This window comes from Callospermophilus lateralis, chromosome 3 (genome assembly GCF_048772815.1).
Source record: "Callospermophilus lateralis isolate mCalLat2 chromosome 3, mCalLat2.hap1, whole genome shotgun sequence".
NCBI classification, from domain to species: domain Eukaryota; kingdom Metazoa; phylum Chordata; class Mammalia; order Rodentia; family Sciuridae; genus Callospermophilus; species Callospermophilus lateralis.
Window position 1 is genome coordinate 165,098,883 of NC_135307.1, and position 24,143 is coordinate 165,123,025.

General features: G+C 41.0%; 1 protein-coding gene across 6 annotated transcripts; it reads right to left on the reverse strand.

The window, feature by feature from the left end:
* Window positions 1–924: 924 nt before the first annotated feature.
* Window positions 925–22,872, reverse strand: Lamp5 (lysosomal associated membrane protein family member 5). 6 transcript variants are annotated; one of them, XM_077109192.1, is made up of 8 exons: window positions 22,757–22,872; window positions 21,692–21,849; window positions 15,719–15,793; window positions 15,014–15,186; window positions 14,495–14,626; window positions 14,291–14,396; window positions 12,562–12,750; window positions 925–1,793 (listed from the first exon to the last, which is right to left on the reverse strand). In XM_077109192.1, the coding sequence occupies exons 1-8, from the start codon at window positions 22,798–22,800 to the stop codon at window positions 1,615–1,617; spliced, it is 1,056 nt and encodes a 351-aa protein (XP_076965307.1). In that variant the 5' UTR covers window positions 22,801–22,872; the 3' UTR covers window positions 925–1,614. The 6 variants fall into 6 exon arrangements, with proteins under 6 accessions (XP_076965307.1, XP_076707641.1, XP_076707639.1 ...); XM_076851526.2 differs by lacking the exon at window positions 22,757–22,872 and adding an exon at window positions 22,424–22,448; XM_076851524.2 differs by lacking the exon at window positions 22,757–22,872 and adding an exon at window positions 21,283–21,553 and having other exon boundaries at window positions 15,719–18,223; window positions 21,692–21,980.
* Between the last annotated feature and the right edge of the window lie 1,271 nt (window positions 22,873–24,143).

Below are 24,143 nucleotides of genomic sequence, written 5' to 3' on the forward strand. Positions count from 1 at the left end.
GCAAGGAAAGATAAACCAAGCCAGAAATGACACCTACATCAATATTAAGAGGTTCATGAACTAATTCACATGGATGATAACTACCAGAAACATTTCTAATTGTATAAAAATATTCTAAAATAGTTAAAACATTTATTCTTACACTTGAAGTAAGCAAGTAAAATAGATATGTAAATACAACTTATTAATTTCTAACTTTTGACGTTTAAATTCTTAAAATTTGTTCTTTGTTGTTTTTATCCAGTCCAAATTTTTAATACAAACAGAAATGCCATATTTAAGACCAAGACACATCAGAAGCAATACTATGCTCATCATAAAAGATATTTCATTATTGAAACTACTTATATTTGCTAAAATAAATCCATGTTCTTTTACTTAGCAAAGCTAATTTCTTCCCTGTTGTATTGGACCTTAAATATCCCCCCAAAGGCTTGGTCCCCAGCTCATGACACTATTGGGAGGTAATGGAATGTGCAGAGGAGGTAGGGTCCAGAGAAAGGAAGTTAGGTCATTGGGATGTATCATTAAAGGGGATATTGGACCCTGGCCTTTATCCTGTCTCCCTCTCTTTGCTTCCTAACTGCCATGAGATAAAGAGACCTCCTCCACACTCCCACCCACCAGGAGGTACTACTGTGCCACTATATGCACAAAGCAACAGGGTGAGGCAACCATAGACTAAAATCTCTGAAGCCATGAGTTCAAATAAACTTTTCCTCCTTATAATGTTTTTATCTCAGATATTTATCACAGTAATGGAAAGCTAAGACACCCTTCTTTTTATTCTTGCTCTTCTTTGCTTTTCCTCTTGCAAAAAAAGGAAAAATAATATCCATCTTCATCCTTCCCCCTTTCCCCTCTTGATACCAAAGAAACCATTTGTGTGGTTTTTTTCCTTGTTTCAAGAAAGCAGCCAAAGGCCAGAGAGTAGTGTGTTTTAATTCATTTTCAAAAACAAACTCACATGGATTGATTCTTCAGGTCACCTTACTTGGACCTGACACATTATATATTCCAAATAACTGCATAGTTACATTAACAGTTTCTTGTGCTGCAGAGTCACTGGGTGCAGGTAGCAGTGAAACATTCCCAAGACAATCACTAGACATGCAGAATGCAAGCCAGAAGCATGGATCACTTTCAGGGGTCTTGCTGCAAGGAGCATGAGGTTGTATTTTGTGTGCATTTAAACTGTGTAGTGTGTAGTAAGCCAAGGGAGCAAAGCACCCCCTCTTCCCTGAACCTAAAGAGGTTTCCTCCCAAAGGAAGCTTGTTTTCAATCCCTAAACTTCAGGGCCAGATAACTCTCCAAGTGGTGTTACTTGCTTCTTGGAGAGTCAAAAGCAAGTCATCATAAGTATAAAAGCTGGCTGACCCCCTTCTGTTTGGCTCCCCAGCATGGAGAGAAAAATTGCAATTTAGCCCATGAATCCAAAGAACTCCCCCATCTCTGGATTTAAGCATGGACACAGGCCAAGCAAGCCTCGAATACCCAGGCCTGTTGGATTGTAGCTATGTTGGTGTATCCCATGAGCAAGGTGGAAAGTGTTTTTGTTTTTCTACCTGATCCAGTTGGGGGATAGGACTTGGGGGCTGTCTGCCTAATGACCCCTAACCCATGTGCTTGTACTCAGATCGATCCCTGGGGATCTGCACCTGGTTGGCAGTCATTTTGTGGTGGATGTGGTAAATCACGAGTGTTACCACTATGACAAGGCCCAAGATAAGCCCCAAAATCAGGGGCAAGGTTTCTTCCAACTGCTCTCGTTCATCCACTGGACATTTATGTTCTGAAATGGGAAAGAAAAAAGGAGTGAGCTCTGGTCAGTGTATTATGAAAAACTGAGACAAAAATAAACATGAAAAGATCTTTTAAAGAACCACTGGGGAGATTCTTTACAGAAATAATACTTCCTCAGTGAATCCCAAGGCTCAGCCACTTAATATTTCTCCCCAATGTAAAATAAAAATATATCACTCAAATAGAGCAACATTCAGTTACCAGATTCCTGGCATTCACCAACAAAACACCCAGAGTTCAGTTAAATTTTCAACTTTTTTCAATTATATTCAATAGCTGTTATTTTTATTAATGGTTTTTTAACATTTTAACTCAAGTATGCCCATACACATATATCATAAAAAATTGCATACAAGTATACAACTTACAAATCTTAAAAATAACAAGTGTTTAAAATAATATGGAAAAAATGGGGCTTGGTGGAAAATGGTATAACGGCTCTGTAAAATGGTTCAATAATTTCTAATAAGGACAAATATACCTACCTTATATCATAGCATTCTCTTGCTAAGTATCTACCCAAGGGAAAAAAAATGAAAATATTTGGACACAAAAACACTTCAACGTAAATGTTTATAGACATTTTATTGACAAGAGTAAAACACTGGAAACAAGAAAAATATCCTTAAAAGTTGAATAAATTGCAGTAGATTCATCCAATGGGGTATTAGTCAACAATAAAAAGGAGTGAGCCAGGTACAGTGGCCCATATTACTATACTCAGCTACTCAGGCAGAAAGATCACAAGGTCAAGGCCAGCCCGGGTAATTTAGTATGATTCTGTCTCAAAATAAAAAAATGACTGGGAATGTAGCTCACTAGTGGATTGCTCCTGGGTTCAATCCTCAGTAGCAAAAAAAAAAAAAAAAAGCCAACAAACAAAAAGAAATATTGCTGTATATAACAACACAGATAAATCTCAGAAACATTATGTCAAGTAAAAACTGTCAGATACAATAAAGTCTATATGGTAAGATCCAATTTATATGAAGTTCAAGAACAGGTAAAACAAAGTCTAAGGTCACAGAAATCAGAAAGTTGTCCATGTTCAGGAAAAGGAACACGAGAACTTTCAATTGAGATGAAAATGTTCTCTATCTTGATATAGGTAATGTTTACATGATTGCATGTGTAGTTCAAATGTGTTGAGCTATATACACCTTTTAAAAATTCACATTTTAGGTATTACATTTATAAAAATGTATAGGCACTTTAAAATGGGTGCATCATAACATGTGAGTTAGACTACAATTTCTTTAGTGTAACGTAGAGCTTGATGAATATTCAACAAAGGAATATCCTTATAACTAGCATCTAGATCAAGAAAGGAAATGTCAGCCGTGCTCTGGGGTGGATTCATTTGTATCCTCTTCAGCTTCAGGATAGAGGATGTAAGGGTGATCTTGCAACAGCATCTGTCACCCCACCGATCACCAGGACTCATCTGGCTGACCCAGATGGCTAAGCTGGTGTCCCCTTCCTCCCTCACTTTAGTACATCCCTCACAAAGCTGCACTCTCATTCCAAGAGCACAACCTTCCTGGGTACAGGAACATTCAGGATGGCTTAATAGCCTCCTGTCTCCCATTGTATTTTATTTTATTTTATATATTATTTATTTATTTATCTAGTACCAGGGATTGAACCCAGGAGCACTTAACCACTGACCAGTATTCTCAGCACCCTTTATATTTTGAGACAAGGTCACACTACATTGCTTATGGCTTCACTACATTGCTGAAGCTATCTTCAAACTTATGATCCTTCTGCCTTGGCCTCCCAAGCCCCTGTGATTACAGCCTTGTGCCACCACACCCAGCTTCCCATTTTAGAGATAAATTATTATTTATTTTTGTCCTTGGAAGAATTTCTGATGGCTGAATAGTTTGCTGTGATGACCAGAACTGCATCCTAGAAAACAGAACATATTTCCTCTGGCTTATTTGCAGCCTTTCCCCAAATTTCTATGATCCACAGCTATAGAAAACAGGCTTTAGAAATCTTTTCAGAGAGACTAAGTTTTCAAGTCAAGATGACCCAGTAAACATCTATTGAGTTCCTACTGTATGCCAGGATCCTCCTGCTCTTTGGGAACTCACTCCCTCATCTCCCATGTATGAAATCAGCAGAGAGAAGGGAGATGAGACCTGAGCCTGAGGAATCTTCCCTCTCTCATAATAAGAATTCATGGAAAAAAATTTCATACAAATACACAGCTTTTAAAAAGCTATATACTTCATATTCCTAGTTCCTAAATTAACATTCAGTTGTAGGAACAAATGTTAGCTCGAATAATCCCCTTAACAATTATATGAGGTGAATAAAGTTATTATGCCTATTTTATACATAAGATAACTGAGGATGCATATTGTGCTCAGGCATAAACAAAGCCCCATCTGAACTCAAATAGTTTAGCAACATAATTAGGGCAGTGCTTAGCAAGCCCCAGCTACTAGTATTTAAAGACTGCTGAATTCCGAATCCTAAGGAGGAGCAGGACATAGCCTGATCTGTATGCTGGTCACAGAGGTACATTCAGGTTCTGAAAATCCATTGAGCTGGATATTTATTGCAAAGGTGTATGAAGAAACTTTCAGAATTGCTGATAGATTGATTTCCTTGATTGTGGTAATAGTTTCATAGGTGTATTCACAGGTCAAATATTTATCAAACCCTGCAGTTAAGTGTGTCTAGTTTATAGTGTGTCAACTACACCTAAATAAAAAAAAATTTCATACTAAGTATGTATTCTAACTAAAAAAATTTTTTTTCTTAAAATAGTGTTAAAAGAAAAAAATAGTTCGGCAAATGTTTGAGAAGTGTTAAGAGCCTGTTAGCACTAAGTGGATCCTTTCCTCTTATTAAAAGGAGAATGCTGGAAATAAATTTTAGAAGACTGTGTTGTTGTTGTTGTTGTTTTACAACTTTATTCAACTCTAAATGATTCCAATTCTTTGAGGATCAGCTTGTAGTCCCAGATACAGTCCTCCTAGGGAAGAGACTTGCTGATAGTTCCCAGAGCACCAGGGGCAGTGGTGGACCTAGAACTTCATGACGGCAGAGACTTTTCCCCATGATACCACATTGCCTCTGATCTCTGTCTGCTTTTCAAGGAAGCCCCAGGCATCTTTGCAACACTGGCCTTCTGGCCCCGTCCTGTGCCTCTTCCCTTCTTATTTTCCCTCCCACAGATCAGTTCCTGGGTGGACCCACCTGTTGGACCCTGATTTTTAACTCATTTCTTTTTACTTGGTTGATAATTACCCAGGCAATCAACCAACTAACCAAGGTTCTCAGATATAACACACACTCTCCCAGGAATGTGACACAAGAAGGAGAGTTGAATCAGGAAGCAAGAGCTTATGTCGCTAAACCACTGGAGAGCAAGGCCATACAACATTCTCCAAGACAGTATGGCCACAACTACAAGTGCTCAAAATAGAGGTGGACAGACAGTCTAGGAGAGCTTGGTCAAAAAGAGAAGTTTGAGTGAACTGGGAAGAATCTGAGGATGGGCCTCCAAGTTCTATTGACCAATTTATAAAGTCATATTTTCTCTCTTTTTATACCACATATGTACCAGTAAATAAACAAATATATAGACACATGTAACTATAGGAATATAGATGTAGGAGCTTTGGGTACAGTTCAGTGGCAGAGTGAATGATTAATATGCATAAGGCCCTGGGTTTAATATCCAATGACAGAGAGAGAGAGAGAGAGAGAGAGAGAGAGAGTTATAAATGTAGATATAGATGAACTTTTAGTGGTCCCCTGGGTCCAGACTCATAGTGAGAGGGATCATATGCAGTGGAACACAGTTAGTGAGCTCAAATCTCAGATATTCCACTTGCCTGCTAAGTAAGCTTGGGCAAGTCACTTAACCTGCCTAAACCTCAGGTTCCGATATAATAGGGATAAGATGTATTTTAGAGGGTTCAGCATTAGATGTAATAACACAGAAGGCCAGGCAGAGTAGACTTTCTATCACTGTTATCTATAAAGACAGAATTTTTTTACACATGTAAGTCTTATATGTACTCATTTTAAGTCTGAAATTCTGGAGATTTAGTAACAAAAGCAATATCTCTAAATGGATAATAACTTGGGTAAAAAAATAAATAAATAACACCTCATGCCCTATCCTTTAAGAAAGATGGAAAAGATGATTTATTTTGTCAAGTGACAGAGACAGAGAGATTAAAAGACTATTATGATTCATTTCTTTAAAATTCATTTTTGGTTACTTTAGGAAAAAAATACCTAAACCAACACCACAGGAAAGAGGTGTATATGAGAGGAAATTAAACTATGGAGATGTCAAAAATAATCAGAAAATAACAGAGTAGTCGATAATTATCAAGAAGAATATTGAATTCCTATTCTTATCAACCCTCATCAATTAAGTGGTCAAATAAAAGGAAATTCCTAATCCACAATTACGTTCTACCATTCCAAAACCCACAAAGCTTTCCACCCAAAGTACTTTGTAACACTCATTTGGCAGCAAATTCTGACTTCAACTCATGTGAAGCTGCTTGTGATTCTCATTCCTCCTAGTTAGCATGTTTTTCCCTACAGAAAACAGATACATTAATATGTTTGCTTACAGGGGCTGCCTTGATTCCTCTGTGGTCTTACGCCACATGTGGATTGTACACTGTATTGTCTTCCCTAAAGTCTAAAATAGCCTCAATTCTGAAAGACTACTACCCACAAGAGTTTTGGACAAATTTCATATATGAACCTACAAGAGAAAGATAAGCATTCCTACAGGCTTATGCCAGTGTTTTCAAACTCTGCTTATGACCCATAGGAGAAACAATATTTTTATTGCAACCAAAAAAAAGTATGCATACATAACTAGAACAAAAGTCTTATAAACAGTTATCCTTCCTTGGTACATCGGATGTGTTAAAGCTTGGATCTTGAATGTCCCCCAAGGCCATGTGTTGAAGTCATGGTTCCCAGCCCATGGCACTATGGAAATGCAGTACAACCCTTAGTGAGCCTACCAAAAGGAAGTTCGGTCACTGAGGGCCCTTCCTGTCTCTCCCTCTTTGCTTCCTAGCCACCAGATCTAACAGACACCCTATGGTATGTGCTCCAGTCATTAAGTACTGTGCTGCCATAGGTCCAAAGCAACTGGGTCAAGTAGCCATGGACTGAAATCTCTGAAACTGGGAGCCAAAATAAATCTTTCCTTTTTTAAAGTTCAATATCTCAGGTATTTTGCCACAGTAACAGAAAGCTGATGAACTCACAGAAATTCATACTGTATTATTATCCACAGTACAGGTATGAAGACACGGATTGTTGTGAATATACTTTGTATATAACTAGAGATATGAAAAATTGTGCTCTACATATGTAATAAGAATTGTAATGCATTTCATTGTCATATATAAATAAAAATATGATGCTAATGATCCTCTAAAGCCCAGGTATGATGAAACTCTGGATGCCTACTTAGAATGTTTGAGAGTGAAAATACAGAAGTTTACAAAGAAAACTGAAGGTCAGCTATCAATTTTATAAATAATTTGAGATGCAGCAAGTACATATTTATTGATACACATGATGACAAGGCAGTGAAAATAATAAATGTTACTTTGCAAGATCTACACAAACTAATATGAATAAAAATAACTCCTATGAGATAAAAATAACTGATTCCTATTGGTGAGTGAATCACAGGCACTGTTAATAGTCCTTTTACTTATTACCTTCATTTATAACCAAAGGAAATGTTAAATACTAGTTATACTAGTATGCTAAATACTAAGTTAGTGAAAATAAAGACTTAAAATTTTCCCTCTGAAATTTATAGACTACCTGAATTCTAACCACAAACACTACAGATTCCTGTGTTAGAATCCTGTGCAATAAACTGATTATACAACCTACTAATTATAACAAGAAAGGACCCACGTCTTTGCCAGGGAGAAGAGCATCTCTTGGCTCTGCTCAGATCACAACCACATTGGATGCTCTGAGATCTCTGACTTCTTGTCCACTCTATTATAAACTTGAGGTCTTTTATGCCTCACACAGCTCTGCAGTACACAAAACAGGAGTCTGTGTAAATAAATGGGCTGTGACTGGGAAAGGTGACAGCCCTGTCATTGAGAGAACAGATGAAGACAGATAAGACAACAAAGGGCACATCTGTTGCCAGCTGCCAATTGCCAACTTAGGTTCCCTCAACCATAGACCCAGTGCACCCACCAAAATCATGATGTATGTAAGGCTTTGTTTGCTGGATGTTTTGTTTTATTGTGTTTTGTTTAATAATCAGTGTTTTGAAGTTGTAATGATTCCCTGAGACAAACTGTAAGAGCTCTTCATTGTATCCCAAATGAATGTTGTTGGAATGATCAAAGGGCCAAGCTCTCTGCTTGCCAGAGCTCTCCTAACACTGTGGGAACAAGAAGGCAGACTTATGCTGATTGTACATCCTCTGTTGTTTGACAAGACAGCTGGAGGTGGGGGGCTTGACCCTCTTTCCAATATTATTTCTGGGCTAGCTCAGCACTCTCAGAAAAAAAGGTATTTTACATGCTGAGAAGCTACTAAAAGGAGTGGCAGTTACTCTCATCATGATGTAAACATTGGACATGGTAATAATAAAAACAATTATTGTTTGATGCCACATATGACAGGAACATGGCATGCACTGTATATACCCTTTCTTACTGGACTGAGATACCCCCATACTTAAGTGTAGCAGACTGTGTCCTTGGCATTCACCTATCCACACATTCCACTGGGATTTAACTACAAGGTGGGTCAGAAGAACCAGAGAATTAACATTTCCAAAGCAGACTTCCCTGATGAATAGCAGTTGGTAAGTAAATCCCACCCCCTTAGGGCAACAATCCTAAGAAATATCCTATACTGTCTCCAGAGGACAGTCCCTGGAACACAGACTTCTGTGACTGCCTAGGCACATGGCCTTTTGCCAAGGCTCCAGGTTGAATCCCTCCACACAGTTCTTAGCAGTGTTAATGACCAGACTGTCCCCCATTGGCTGCTTACTCTGGAACCCTGAAGAGCAACTGTGCAGGGTAGCACATTTCTTGCTTTGAAAGTTCCAGGTAAATCACAGGTTTACATAATGCTCTGGATAGTCAAGCTTTCTATGTGTTTGTGATAGGCAAGGAAGCTTACCAAAGATTATTCTCCCAGGGTCTATGTGGGGGTATACATACAGAAAAGTAAGGCATATTCATTTTCACTAAAATGCAATCACCCACAGATGCCATTTCCCACTCATGCTGTTAGGAACAATAATAAAAAGCTCATAAGGGCTGGGGATGTAGATTAGTAGTAGAGTGGTTGCCTAGCACACACTAGGTCTTGGATTTGATCCCTAGTACTGCCATTAAAAAAAATACTGCATGAATTCAGGGCCCCCAATCAGGTCATTAAAGGTGCCTCTTGCACTGATTATTATAGTTACTTAGCAGGAGCAGCTGAAACCTTGAGAGGCTAGAGGTCCAGGAATGCAGCTTTTATGGAGCAACCAAATCTCTGGGCTTCAGTGGCTCCCTTGTAAGTGGAAAACTCAGGATCTTTCTCCCAGGTTTGTTTGTTTGTTTGTTTTCCTCTGAGAATTAAAAAGGATCCACCTTATTTGTGGTATGTTTTGAATTCCTTTTATACCTGAATCTTAAGAACAGAAGCAACCTTCACGTTCTGCTATGTTTATTCTGACATTGTATATAAAAGTTTCCTTTAGTTCAAGCTATTAAATACTCAGGCTGTTTCTTTTCCTCCCAGGAAGGAATCCCCCATCCCATCCCAACCATAAATTTCCCAGGTCCCTCTCAAAGGGACACACGATAAATTAATTGCAGAGGGCAAGGTAATTAACCCCAACTGAGAAACAAGGTGCCTGGAACTGCCGGGTGACAGTTGCTCTACAAAGTGTGTTTGGTATACAAATGAGTCAAAGGTGGCTTTTGTATATTGGTTGTTTATTTCTTCACTGCAAACGGAGACCCATCAGCTCAAAAGCCTGCTGGTGCCAAACTTAAAAATTTTTCCCATGCAGTTATTATTTTTCGAACAGGTCAAACAAGCAAATGTTTAGAACCTGCCTGCTTTGTCTAACCCTTGAAATCTCACCCCGCAGCTATTACCTATTCATAAGATAGGGCCTATAGGTATAAGACCCCAAGCTACTGCTGCCTTCCAGAAGCTCTCTGGCCCAATCCCCACTCCTCCCAATCTTGTGATATAAAGCAACATTACCTAAACACATAAACCCTCTGCCCTTGGGAGTTCACCTATCTCTCTTCCTTCTGGATGGCGTCCCTTCTGCCATGAGACTCCCAATGGACAGTCTCATACTATGAGGATTTCCAGTCTCACAACCCTGTCCAATAATCCATCTAAGAAAGCTTGTTGTACATTTCCTTCACTAGTCCTTCAAACACTCTCTAAACATTCTGTGGACCAGGAGAATGACATGGAACCTGGCTAGCAATGGAGCATGTTGCCCTGCCCCAGATCCACTGAACCAGACATTGCATCTTAACAACATTACAAAGTTGTACACACTGCAATTCAATGTTAGTGTGCACACTGAAATTAGCTGTGTGCTGGGCTAAGAGACTTTCATTTGGGGATTAATGCAGTAGCCAAGCACAATACACTAAAGAGTCTAATGTGATAAAGACATCAAACCACCTTTTGACTCCTTTCAGCCTCTGCTTGTCAATCAATTTTGCTGAGGCTGTTTTTGCTTTGTCTCATAGAGACTATTCAGTAATCAGCTCTAAAGACTGCCGGGTATTACCTACTCAGGCAGGGAATAGGCTCTTTACAAGAAACCCTGATGCTGCACTGGACCATAGCCACATCTAAACAAGCATGTACACACACACACACACACTCACACACAAATGTACTACACAACCTTTACTGGATGTGCACATATATGATCAGATACTGGCCCCTCAAGCAAGCATGTCCCATTTGTACCCACCGAGGCATCTGCAACACACTAAAAGCCCCCTGGACTTCTGCAACTTGAAAATGCACACCAAGAGCAATCACATCCATTCCCAATGACTGGAATATTATGATCTTTTACAAGACACAGTGGGGAGCAGGTGTTAAGAGACACAGACAAGAGGAGCCTGAACAAAGAATCCCTTCCACACAAAGGCATATGATCCAGTGAGTGATTGTGAATGAGGTCTGCCTCTGCCCAGGAGTGTGGAGGCTAAGCCTTAGGGCACCACACAGGACAGTGTAAACCAATTAATAGCTAGAAAATCCTGGGTGAGACAAAGTGTATTTTGCTTATGCTTACTAGATTTACAGTTAGAAATTACCCATGCTTACTAACTCTGTGTATGTTTACCCTGCTGTCTTCCCAATGGACGACCTTGATATGGATTAAAAAAAAATTTTTTTTCACTACATGTAATGAATTTTACTAATGTTTAGCAAAGTCGCTCTGGTCCTTATTCTGTACTTATTTTTTTCTTTCTTTCACGTAATTTTAAACATCCATGAGATTTGATTTTTCATTCTATAACAACTATAGGCAACCACTTAGAAATAATCCAGAAAGGGTTAGGGTTAGGGTAAGTTGTGGTAAGGGACTAATACAAGTAATACTTATAATACAAGTAGTGTCAAGAAATAAAGAACTATCTAAAACAGATGGCCAGCAAAAACCAAAAAGTCACTAAAAACTATTGAAAGTACAACATAAACTCAAAGGCATTTGTAATGGGAACCCTGAAGACTGATTCTACATAGCCTAGTATTTTTATAATTAATTTCTAGACTTCAAAAATAAAAAATCAAATTACATTCAATTACATTTAATTACATTTAACATTTTCAGTTTAAGAAAGACACTGACTTTTATATTTTATAAATATAAAAAGCAGACCTTTTAAAGCTGTTAAGGTCTTGCAGCTTTGGTGTAATTTTCTAGGAAATATATTAAAATGCTACAACTTATCCTTCCTAGAGAACAGGTATGTGTGGCTCTGCTTTACTAAATATATGATATTCTGATTTGTCCTGCATATAGGCATTTGACAGCTTTTATTAGTTGAATCCACAACTTCAAAATATTAATTTAGAACCAAAGTTCACTCAACATCTGCAATGGGTCAGGAACTGTGTTATGTGCCAATAACACAAAGATGAATAAAAACCAGGCCTTTCTCTCAATAACCATTTAACTGGAGAATTTTCCGATGCCTTTTGAGTAATCACAAGATGGTGGTAGGCGCATTGTATTCGGTATAGATTGAGTAGGCACTGTATTTTATGAAAACAGGATTCTTTAGGAAATAGTGGTGGGTGACACAGGAGGGGGGAATTCCTAAATATCCTAAACATTTTCATGGTTGTATTTATGTGGAATCCCCAACCAAAGGAAGGCATACACACAAAGCAAACAGAAACTCTCCATGAGAAATGCACAGAATATCACATTATCTTTAACACTTTTTTTCATACAAGGGTACAAGGGAATGGGGTGGGAGAAAGAGAAGGAAGAAATGAGGTAAAGAAGAAAGGAGACGAGAAAGAGCCACTGAGGAAAATTGATATATTCATCTTACTGCCTTTTTAGATTTGAATTGTTATGAAGGGAAGCAGTATCACTTGAGCCTGGAGAAAAATCCAAATGGTACCATCCTGGGACCCTGGCAGCTCTCTCCCCATCCATCTCTCCCCATCAGCCATCCCTTCCTCCTTTCTCATGCCTCCACTTCCCAATTTACCTTCACTGAAGACAAAATCTGAGATGATGTCAAAGGGTTGGATATGGACAGCTGATAGGATCATGGTAACAGTTTTCTGTGGATCGCTGGAGGCAAGAGAAATGGTCTGCTGAGCTTGACACTCGTAGGACTTCCCAGCTGGGGTGACCAAGGCAGAGAGGTGATGCGAATTGGCTGTGTGCTTCCCAGCTGCAGCAAATGTCCAAAGCAATGGTTAGGGTCTTCTTGGTGGCAGTGCCGTCATTGCTCCTAACTCAGCGCACCTAACTGGGTTGGCTCTTTCCTCTCAGCTCAGATGCACAGCCCATCCCTCCTATCCTCTACTTGGGCTTCTCAAAGGCAGTAAGTCGTAATGGACAAAAACACTCATTTTCTGTGAGCTAGGGTTCCTTAAATACTGACTTGCAATTTCTTTTTGGAAAAGGAGAGTGACATTTAAACCTTAACTCTTTTCACTACATAGAGCCTAACAATGAGGATCCCAAAGGCACAGAAAAAAAACAGTGACTTGGTTTTTCCAATGGCTCAGCAAAGAATAAAACATTTTCCTCAATAAAGCATGTTGGATTGCTGGTGCCCTGGTGAATGTCCTCTACTCAAACACATACATACCTATAAACATCCACCACACTTTTTCTCCTTTTCTGGCCTAGGTTTGATTTTTTTTTTTCATTTCTTTTTTCTTTCAAACATTGTGGGGAATGCATGAAGACAAATTTTGATGAAAAGAAAAAATGTTCCTTAAACTACAGTTATTAAAAGGGGGAAAAAGGACAGATGACAGAAATATGAATACATATTCATTTGATTTCAATAAAAATCATTTTGCAGCTCAGGTGACTGGGTGATTGAAGGCCTCATTATGAAAAAAATAATTTTTAAAAACTTAAATATGTTGGGCTGGGATTGTGGCTGAACGGTAGAGTGCTCACCTAGCATGGGCAGGACCCGGGTTCGATTTTCAGCACCACATTAAAAAAAGGCATTGTGTTGTGTCCATCTACAAAAAAGATTCATTCTCTCTCTCTCTTAAAAAAAAACCCAAAAACTTATATATGCTTTTTGATAGTGATTTCAGATAGATACATTGTTATTTAGTAAATGGATGTTTCTCTTGCTGCAGTATTATTGGTATATCTTTTGGCGATTGGGTAGGCAGGATGCACTCTTTGTAGAGAATAGAAACGGCTTACTAAAGCCAGTAGTTTAATCGCCAAAATGAAAGAATGGTCAGGAAAAAGCTTATAAATTAAGGCCTGGGGTATAGAACAGGCTCCAAGGTGGCTGCAGTTGATGACAGAAGACACGGTGTGAGCCTTGCTGCCATGCGCAGAATGATACTGAAAGCCATCCAATTCTGACCAAAAAGGATAGTCGCGCTGTCCTCAAGCATTTTTAGGGGAAAAAAAAAAAAGGTGCAGAAGAAAATAAAAATAAAGTTTTGGCGTCCTTCTCCGTGTTTCTTCTGGGGCTAAATGATGAGGCCGGTATGAAGCAGTCAGAGGACAAAATCAGGCCCTGAGTGACAGGAATTCCTAGAGGACTCACAGGCCTTCCTTCAGGTCTCCTCCACCCTGCAGAGCGAGCAGGCCAAGGCTGGACTTGGCCTAGCAGTGCATAGCCCAGACTGGTTTCCCAAACCCGGAGGAACTTCTCATCAGTGCCTTCGCTCCCAGGGGTGTCTGCACTTTCCCAGCCTCCCTCCCCAGCCCCGCTAGACTCCACTTACCGCTGACTGCGTCTTTAAAGTGGGTCTTCTCCGTGGAGTCATAGACAAATTGCACCTTGCTCAGCCTCCACGTCGCCTCTGGTCCCTTGGACGTGTTGTGGCTTTCCTGTCACAAGTGGGAGGCACGTGTCAACCGCCCCAAGGGCTTCTGGGTCTGCTATGGCCCACACCCACAGTCTCTCTGTGCGCCCCTCTGGGAGTTACCTTTAAAAACAGCATTTTGAGAGCATATGCCCGGTCCACCCAGAACACCTGCAGCTCCGACTCACTGCTGCCACAGCGGCCATTCACCTCAGCTCCCCGGGTCAACGCGATGTCAGCCTGTTCTGTGATCAGCTGGGAACATAGATGCCCCGCGCCCCCTCAGTGGGGCAGGCCCCAGTGGGGGCTGTTAAGGGCGGCGCGTCCAAACTCTGAGATGCACATTTGGGCACTCCTTTGCTCGCGCACGCTCCCAGGTCCAGGAACATGCGGTTAGATTTTCTACGTGCAGCCCCCGCCAGTGGGGAAGCAGAGAAAAGGGGATTTATTTTCAAAGCAGGCAGGGCGAGCAGAAGGTGTACAAGCCGGAACCCCCATGCAGCATTCTGGAGCAGCCTGCGGGGTTATGGGGTTGGGGGAAAGGCGGGCGACCCAGGTCTTCGCAGGGCCATGAGGGGAGGGTGCCCTTCGGCCCTGGAGCCCTAGGATCAAGCTGGGGGGTGGGGGGGAAGGGTTCCTTACATCGACATAATTGCTGGCCCACACATCATAAGGTACAATAAATTTGGCTGCAAATTCTGCCATGAGACACGTCGTCCCATTTTCCCGCACAACAAATATGTCTTTTTCAGGGTTAGTAGAAAGGCCTGAGAGATTTTCCACTTCTTGCTCTGCCATGATTTGAGCCATTGTATCTGCGGAACAAACAAAACGATCTCATCAGTTTAGTGCTCCTGAATTCCGTGCGTATGGGTCACTAGAGTGCAGAGACCGCGATCTGCGGGCTTTGGAGTGACAAAGTTCCCTGCTAGCAGCTGTGTGCTCTTCAAGCCATTTCTCTAGCCCAGCGCTAACAAACTCAGTTCCGTTGCTTTTGATTTAAAATGGGGACAAAATATAAACATTTAAATATTCTTACTTCTTTCCAATGAAACTGGCTTTTCTCTACATCCTGGGGGTTGGAAGCCAAACCTTTCTTGCCAATGCTGTGACCCCACTAAGCCAGCCTGTCTAGCGCTCTGTCTGGAATATGCCACACAGGTGTGTGGTTCCCAAGGGAGCTCCCTCCCACCAGCGGGGAAGTCCTTCCCCTTTCTCCCCAAAGAAAAAAAAAAACTCAAAACATAAGGACCATATTTTTAATCTTAAATACTGGCTTTAGTATGCCATTTCTATTCTCTGCAAAGAGTGCATCCTGCCCACCCAATCGCCAAAAACGGTACTCACGGAACAGCATCAGAAGAATTCGAAGTCTATGGACGCTGAAAAAGGCTCTTCCTCTGAGATCCATGCTTGCAGTTGCTGCGGAAGAGGCCAGATGTGCTGCTGCAGTGGGCGCCTGAGAGGGAATCCCTCAAAGTCGCCGCTGGAGTGGGCCGGAGTGAGCGAAGGGCGGGGGACTGAGAGGGAGACGGGAGGGAGCGCGTGTTCCCTACGCGCTGGCTAAGACCGGTGTCGGGTGCCGCACCAGCGGCTGCTGGCTGGGGAAGTCAGATCACTGCAGAGGAGAGCACCGCGCGGCGAGGGAGCTGTCCATGGCTGCGAGTGCTGAAAGGAATCCGGTTGTGTTGCAGGAGTGGTTGTGACTTGGCTTGTGCAGAGGTCCAATGAGATTTAGGGGGGCTAAAATTCTCCCTGAGTTTTTTCTTTATTCTGCAATTGTGTCCGCAACGATGAGTTTCTCCTGGGAAACTTAATGGCACCCTTGGACTTATTAACCTCCCGACCAGGTACAAGTAATATGTAGTATAAATATCATATCACTGAGTCCTAAATTCTGAAAATGCTCCTGGCTCCTGAAAGAAAACGGTAGAGCACAAATTGCGCCTGCTTTGGAGGAGGAAGGGTAGAAAAGAATGAGAAGGAAAATGCTATGGCAACAGTTTCTTACATTTAGAAACATCTCCTTCTCTTCCCTGCTCTCAATGGAGCTCTTAGGTTTAAAGTTAAATTGATGTCTCCTTAAATGGGGCCATCAGACAATGCAGTCTGATGTCTCCTTTTGGACTTATTGTCCTGTTATACTTTCTGAGTGCATGTGGACTCTGAACTTCGGGGTCACATACCCTCACTGATTATATTGTGATTATTCTGCCAAGAGAGATGTAAAGTTTATGAGGTTATCTAGGGTCTTTTAGGACAGGAATTTTAGAATTATGCTGTAAGTAATGTCACATAGTTATGTAAGAAAAAATACACACTGATATTATTCTAAAGCCTCTAGTGGAAGAAAAACAAATATTACTGGGATAATTCCTATATTTACATTTTTTGGTAGTTTGCTCATTTTTTTCCCCGTTCCTGCTCTATAAATAAGAATACACCCTTTTTAGGTGTCCTCATGTTGTCCTCATTAATTGTGGTGATGTCAAATATTTCTTTTCTTAGCGAATATTTCAGTATATGAATAATCTTGCTCGCTCAGTAATATGCTATAAAGTAAACAATGTCATGTTAAAGGGCAAAATGCAAAACATTTTACATGTATTATTTAATTTGATCTTCCTCACAACTTTAGAGAGTAGAGAAAGGAAGATATAGGTTATTGTTGTTATACCTACCCCTAAACCGAGGCTCAGAGAAATTAAATGACCTTCCAAACATCACATGGTCAGTTAGAATTAAAATAGGAGAATCACATGTTGTAACTTTGTAAGGATCATCTTCCTCTCTCCTTATATAATACTTAGATTTTGACTTTCATTAAAAAATCTTTATTCAATGACCAAATAACAAACTGAAACCTAAAATCTCTATCAACAATTCATATTCCTGAAATTTATAGGGTTCTCATTAAAGTATAATCATATTTTGACATGAAATTTGCTTCAAAGCATCCATATAATTTTTTTTGCTTTCAAACACAGCCTTGCATCAAAAATTAGATCACTAGTGATTCAACTTATGACGTATTATTTAAATCAATACTATATTTTTCAACTTTACTTATACTACATTGTGGTATTTCAGCCACAGATTTCTCAAGAACTTTACATAAATAATTATATATAAAAGAATTGAGGCAAAATTGTGATTTATATAAAGACAATTGTCAGTGGAAAGTTGTAAAATGTATACGCCTTACATTTTGTCATGTTAGAAATTATTATAAAGCATTTATGTAAAATTATAAAGCAATAACATATAATATAGCATTTTTCTCATTCTCTTCTCTGTCCCCCCCTTCTCTCCATGTCTGTCTCTCTCTTTCTCTCCCTCCCTCTCTTTCTACAACTTTAAGGAGAAAAAAAAAAAAAAAAACATAGGTGGATTTCAGTTTAGGATTCACTATTTATTATTTGCATGATCATGTACAGATTTTAGTTTTTCAGTCTAAAATATTGGGATGATAGCTAAGGGATGGCTGGTTAAGTAAAATTAACTAATGAATATAAAAGCATTCAAAACAAAATACAGGTTAATGTAATCTGCTAGCATTAAACTGAATATCCACTACTTGCATTATGCTTAGTGCTTTAGACACCAAAGATAAATAAATAAATGGAGAGAGAGAAAACTGTAAAAAAGATTGTGATAGTTTCTTTTGTGATACATTGTTGTGAACATCTCACTTCATAACATGTTAAAAGACTAACAGGATTAATTCATGGCTCTCTGCTCTAATAATAAAAGATGGGGCTGTGTTTCAGTAGTAGAGTGCTCACCCAGCTTGAGGCACAGGGTTCGATCCTCAGCATCATATAAAAATAAAAGTATTGTGTCCACCTAAAACTAAAAATATATATTAAAAAGTCAAAGTTTATTTAAAAAATATTAGATGGGAAGTACCATTGTTCATCAATCTTAACATATTGTAGCAAATTGTAATTGACTTATAAACCAGATGATGTTTCCTTTTAAATGTTTTTCCTCTATTTCTTTTCATACCTGATACAAATGGAATAATTAGAAGATCTTTTTAAATAAAAGAAAAAATGATTTTAAACTTTTCTTCTGGGGAAGATCATCTTCAAGACATAATTAATTCAATACCATTTTTTTTTTTTTTTGGTGTTCAATCTTAAACACTGCTCACACTTCCAGATGCTCAATAATTTACTCATTTTATCAGTAGTCATTCTTACTTGCAATAGGAACTAGATCATTAAACTTAAAACTTTAACCTACATTAATAAGACTTTTTAATAATTTTGAAAAATGTATATACTCAGTTCCTTAACATAAAACCAGAGGTGGTGAAAAAGAAAACTTTACTGATAAACTGCACTTTAGATATTAACAAAGCTCCCCAGGATTTGATCCATTTCTCATTTCTCAACTATGAGAAACCAGTACAAATTGATATATCCATGTACACTTGTGTGGGTGGGGCCTGTCAATTTTCATTAGTGCTGTTGGTAGTTAATATAAAAGATAAACATAAGTGTGACCAGATCCAACACACTGGGTTTAGGAACCTCTCTAAATCTTCTAGGTCCTGAAAGAATCCTCTTCAACCATGCATTTACATATTAAATTAGCCTCCATGAAACTCATGATATTGGATGCTTGCTATTTTATGTAAGTGAAAGAAAATTCCCCGCATCATGGAACTCCCAATTTAGATGGGAAAAAATAAGAACACACATGAAGATGCAGTGCAGCCTGGCACAGTGGGTACATAAGCTGTTCAAAGGAAAAGGCAAAACAGCCATCCTAAGAGAGGTTGAAATTGACAAAGAAGTCCTCTGAAAGAAGGTGGGTCTTGAAGGAAGTGGATAATTTGACCTGGGATGTAAGACAAGGAATGGCAATGCAGATGAAATATCTGTGGAATAACGAAGTTGATGCAAAGATGTAACTCTTCATCTTTCAATGATTATCAATTTGATATGAAGAAGAAATTAGGCTCCAAAATTCACAATGCTTTATATACTGATTATCTCTATGTGGTTTCTCTCTCTCTCTCTCTGGTCATTCATTCAACCATAAAAGGCATATGCAAAAGACAGGCCTATGCAAAACTTTCTCTAAACAAAATTAAAATTTTCAAGTTAAGTGCATTTCTTTATACAATTGATTTGCATTTGTAGGATCAAAAAGCAAAATTATGAAAATAAGGAAACAAAACTAATTAGAAAAGTATACATATTAGCTTCAAAAGGAAAAGGCCAGGCTTTGTTAAGCTGAAATTTGATTGTTTAGGTTTCTGTCCCTCTTATAGTCAAGTGTAAAAATAGCCTCTGCTTCTGCTGTCCCCACTCCCACCAATGCCACCCCCACATACATGGAGTGAGGGAGAGGAAAAGAGGGAGGGTGAGAGAGAGAGAGAGAACCTGAACCACATATACAGCAATGTTAAGCCAGAATTACTACTCACTAAAACATTGTCTTGCTTTCAGCTTACTTGTCAATGGAGAGCTATTTCATTTCATTTCATCATTGTCTTTGAATAACATTTAAATCCTTTCTAGGATAGAAACCATTTGGGGAAAGGAACTGAAAAGTAAGTACACACAAGAGTATTTTGTGCATACATTGCCAAATCCTAGAATAGAATAGAAATCTTTTTTTTTTTTTCCTTTTGAATCAGTCTTTAATTAAGTAACCATTTGGTCAGTTTAGAGTTTGTCACATAGGCATTCGGTTTGATACTACATGTAAGATTTTAGGCCATGAAGCACAATTTACTCTTCTTCTTAGCAGAGAAGAAATAACTTGTTAAATTGGGTCAGGGGACTGTTCAGTAGAGTTTAAACTAGAGTCCTATGAAGTGTTTTGTTGTTGTTGGGTGGTTTTTATCCTTTAAGAAGTTGTCTTACCAAGAAATAATTTTACATTAGGGGCCTGCATCATAAAAAGTGACGCTCATTTAAAGTAGTTTCTTTACTTGAATTCTGACATAATTCAAGTCCCTACAATTTCTTTTATAATGAGTCACAGGGGTAACTTTAGTTACTCTTTGGTATATCTGAAGTTATTTGCATACTACCTCAAGATGTTTTGAAAACTATGGAAAATTCAAAAAGGCTTTGGGGAGGGAGGCTAAGTGTGTTGCTGAGGGCCTGTTATGCTCCCATGGAAGTTTTGCAAAGGCAGCATGTGAAGTCCTGGAGTGCCTCAGATGCCCAATATTATAAATTTGAGACCTTTCCATGATGGCTTTTCTGAAAAAAAAAAAATTGCAAGTTGCTCTAGTAACAAAGAAAGTCAAAAAGGAAAACAGTGTTTTGGAAAGTCAACAGGAATGAGTCTAAAAGTGATGTGTTAGATGTGACTTTATAACTCCAGTAGCAACATCTGGGAAGGATAACTCCTCTCTTGTCTTCCACATTCTATTCCTAAGGGCACACCCTCCATCATGCCTGGACAGAATATCCCACATCTTTGAGTGACTTTAGCAGGGAAGTGAACCCAGCAATTCATGAGGGGAATTCCATTATTAAAATGTAATATCTGAACATTTAAGAAGTGTGCGCCTGTCTGGACACATGGACTGTGCCTTTGAAGTGTTACCTTGGAACTGCAGAGCTAGATGGGCCTGGTTGCTGAGAGTTTGGGATTCTTGGGCTGGGAGTTTAAGCCCCCCCCCCCACCACCACACACACACTCACTGCGAACGGTCCTAACAGCTTCAGCCCACCGGAGGAGAGATGCAAGCTATTGCTCCTCATCTAACTGCCTGCAATCTGAGCTCCCCCGTCCTCAGCCTAAGAAAGACATGATCGGCACCTGGCACCTCCCTGGCCTATTCGCGCAGCTCATCCCGCAAGCAAGTCCCTGCCCCGGTTGCAAAGGTGAAGTCCACAATTGCTCTGTAGACAACGTAGGAACATCAATCAGGAGGGTACCTGAGTTGAGCAAGTCCCTGCCAAGGCGACAGGAACCTTTTCTCTCTAAGGCTACAGGAGCTTTTTGTGTGGTGAGATAAGGGAGTTTTGTCTAGGAAAGGATGAAAGAGGACCCGAGAGTGTTATTGGCGCCTCTACGACCTTCTCTGGAGCTCTTATATCCGCCAAAGACTTGAAAAACTCTGCGGTGTTGCTGGGAAAATGGGCAGTGAGACCTTGCAGCTCTTGGGTTTCCAGTCTCTGAGGTCCCTCCTCTGCCCTAGGCAAACAGCTGGGAAACAGGAGTGGGGGTGGAGTAGTATTAAGAGGGGTATTGAAGAGGGGAGAGCGGGGAAATTGGGTTACAGAGGTTCCCTTCGCTCCTTTAAAATTTTTTCTCCCCCATAAAGGGCCAGCTCAGTATCCTCACCTCGGGGAAATTCAACATTCCAGCTTCGGATAAGAAGAGGAGGATGCTGGGCTCCCGGTCCAGGGCGGGGGAGGTGGGGCTCTCTCGCGATCCTGGAGGCTGCTTGTTCCTTAGACAACTGTGGGACCTTGTGAGGTTTTCCAAATGGGAAATGGCTCCTGCTTAGAGAAAGTGAAGCAGAGACGGGTGGATCAGGCTCCAAGGGTGCGCTGATAGTCCAGGGCACAGACCTGGGAGCAAGATCCTCTTCTAAACCCAGCAGTTTCAGGGCCTGGGACTAAGAGGTAAGAAGGTGGAGCAAAGAGATATTGAAAGTCCTGCCTCCTATCTCCAACCTTGCCAGAGCCCTGGACTGCAGGAGGCTCTGAACTTTGAGGTTAGGGTTTTGTTCTACTTCATCCCTTCTCCCTTCACAACCTGGGAGTGGGAATGAGCGCTTAGGGTATTCTCCATTGTAGGTCACAACTGCAAGAAAAATCCGGTTTTCCTTGGCATCTTCCAAAACAAACCAGGAGCCTACCTTGCATTTCAGCAGTCTCCATTCTAAAGACTGCTGAGGAGCCCGGGTGCACAGGGCTGCTGGAGAGCCCCCTGATGCGCAGCCCCACCTTGCTTCCAGAGCGACCCGAGGGACCTAGGAGACCATATCTGCGGGTGCCTAAAGGGTGGCACGTCCGGGTCTCCCTTCTCCTCCAGTGAATGGGGCAGATAAAAACTCTATAGGACCCACACCTGCAAAACACCCTGGAGTACTCCCGATGTGATGTTTCCTTCAAAATAAAAACAACTATACTTTAAAATAAAGGTACACAAACACCACATTTATATCTTCATTTGCCCTCCGTGGCGACCATTAGGGCCTTTTCTTTCTTTCTCTCTTTTTCAAAAGCAAATTTGGCAGAGTGTCCAGCCTATGAGATTTCTAGACTTATGACCTCCTCCACCCCAAACTCTGCCAAATGCTTCCCCTGTCCAGCACCTCCGGGTGGGCATCTGCCTGCGCAGCCTCCTAGTCTATTTCCTCCCTAGGATTTTCTAATCCTCCAAGGTCTCCCCACCCAAGACCTCCAAGGAAGCAGCCCGTTCGGTAGAGATCGGTAGCAATCCATCGCCACAGGAGTCTCAATCCAAAGCTAATGGCCCTAGGAGCCCAGATGAGCAAAGCCAGCGAAAGCCGCGAGCCCCAGCCAAGTGGCTGACCTGGCGGACCCGACTCTCAGCAGCTACCGCTGCGCTGTTATTCTCCAGTGACTTTGAGGAGGCACACAGATGGGGCACGCCTCCGGGAACGCACTCCGGACCAGCTGGGGCTCCCAGGAACTCGGCGCTGATGGATGGTCTCATTTCCTGACTTGATGGGCCAGAACCTGGGTTGGCCTGGCGGGCGGGTTTGGGTGGGTGCAGGAAACCTGCGCTGGGCGCTGGGTTTTGGTTGGGGGGAGTGGCATATGATAAAGAAAAATCTCAGATCCATTCCTAATTAGAAGTTATCCCTTCCTCAATTTTCTGTTTTGGGAACAGGAAGATCCTCATACGCTGTCGCAAAGGACCGCAGAGTTGAGCAGGGTGGTGGCCCAGTGCCTTTCCTCCTTTGCGCTTTGGGCTTAGGCATAAACCCCCCGCACCACGCTATCAGGCATTCTTTCCTGTGGGAGACTGTGAAAGAACGGAATTCACTCTTGGAATGCCAAGAAAGATCTGCAAGGAGACTTGAAAGCCATTTAAAAAAAAAAAAAAAAGGAAAGAAAAAAGAAAAACAACCCCCTACCCTCCGCATTCGGGCAGATCTTAAGCCCTCATCTATCCTTAGATGGGAACTGGGCTTCCTGCACCTTAGGCGGAATCCCGGCGGGAGGCGGAACCTCCTCCCAGTCTCTACAATAGCAAGGTTGGATGATGAGAGCAGGCCTTGGATTACAAGTCAGGGCCGCAGTGAAGAAAGGCTGGGAAAGGCTGCACGGAAAAATCTACACTGGAACTCTTCAATCCCCTCTGTTTAATCCTCCAGCAAGACCAAGAAATCCCTGTGCTCTTGGGGAGGGCAAAACTGTTCCATCCTTTCTCAACTCCTTGCCCCTGGCTCAGGCTGGAGTCCAAAAGGAGCAACAGGAGAGGGGAGCCAGGGGCTGAATTTAAGTGAGAGGACACCAAGAGAGGGGCCAGGTCACTAAGTGTTCCTGTTTCTGGGTTCTGGGTCATAACTTCTTTTCAGCTTCCTGGAATTTTCTTCCAGGTCTCAGAAACTGACTCCTACTCTGGTACAATGCTTTTATTCTAAACTGGATCTTGGAGGGCACTAAGTGCATCAGGCCTGGATTCTCAAAGAATCCCCAATCTGGGCCCATACCTTGACACAATATGTCTTCCCAGGCTGGTATAGCTAGGAAAGCTGCAGCTCTCTAGAGGATCAGGAAAGTCCTTATGGTTCAGGGCCTGAAACATTGTACTGCTC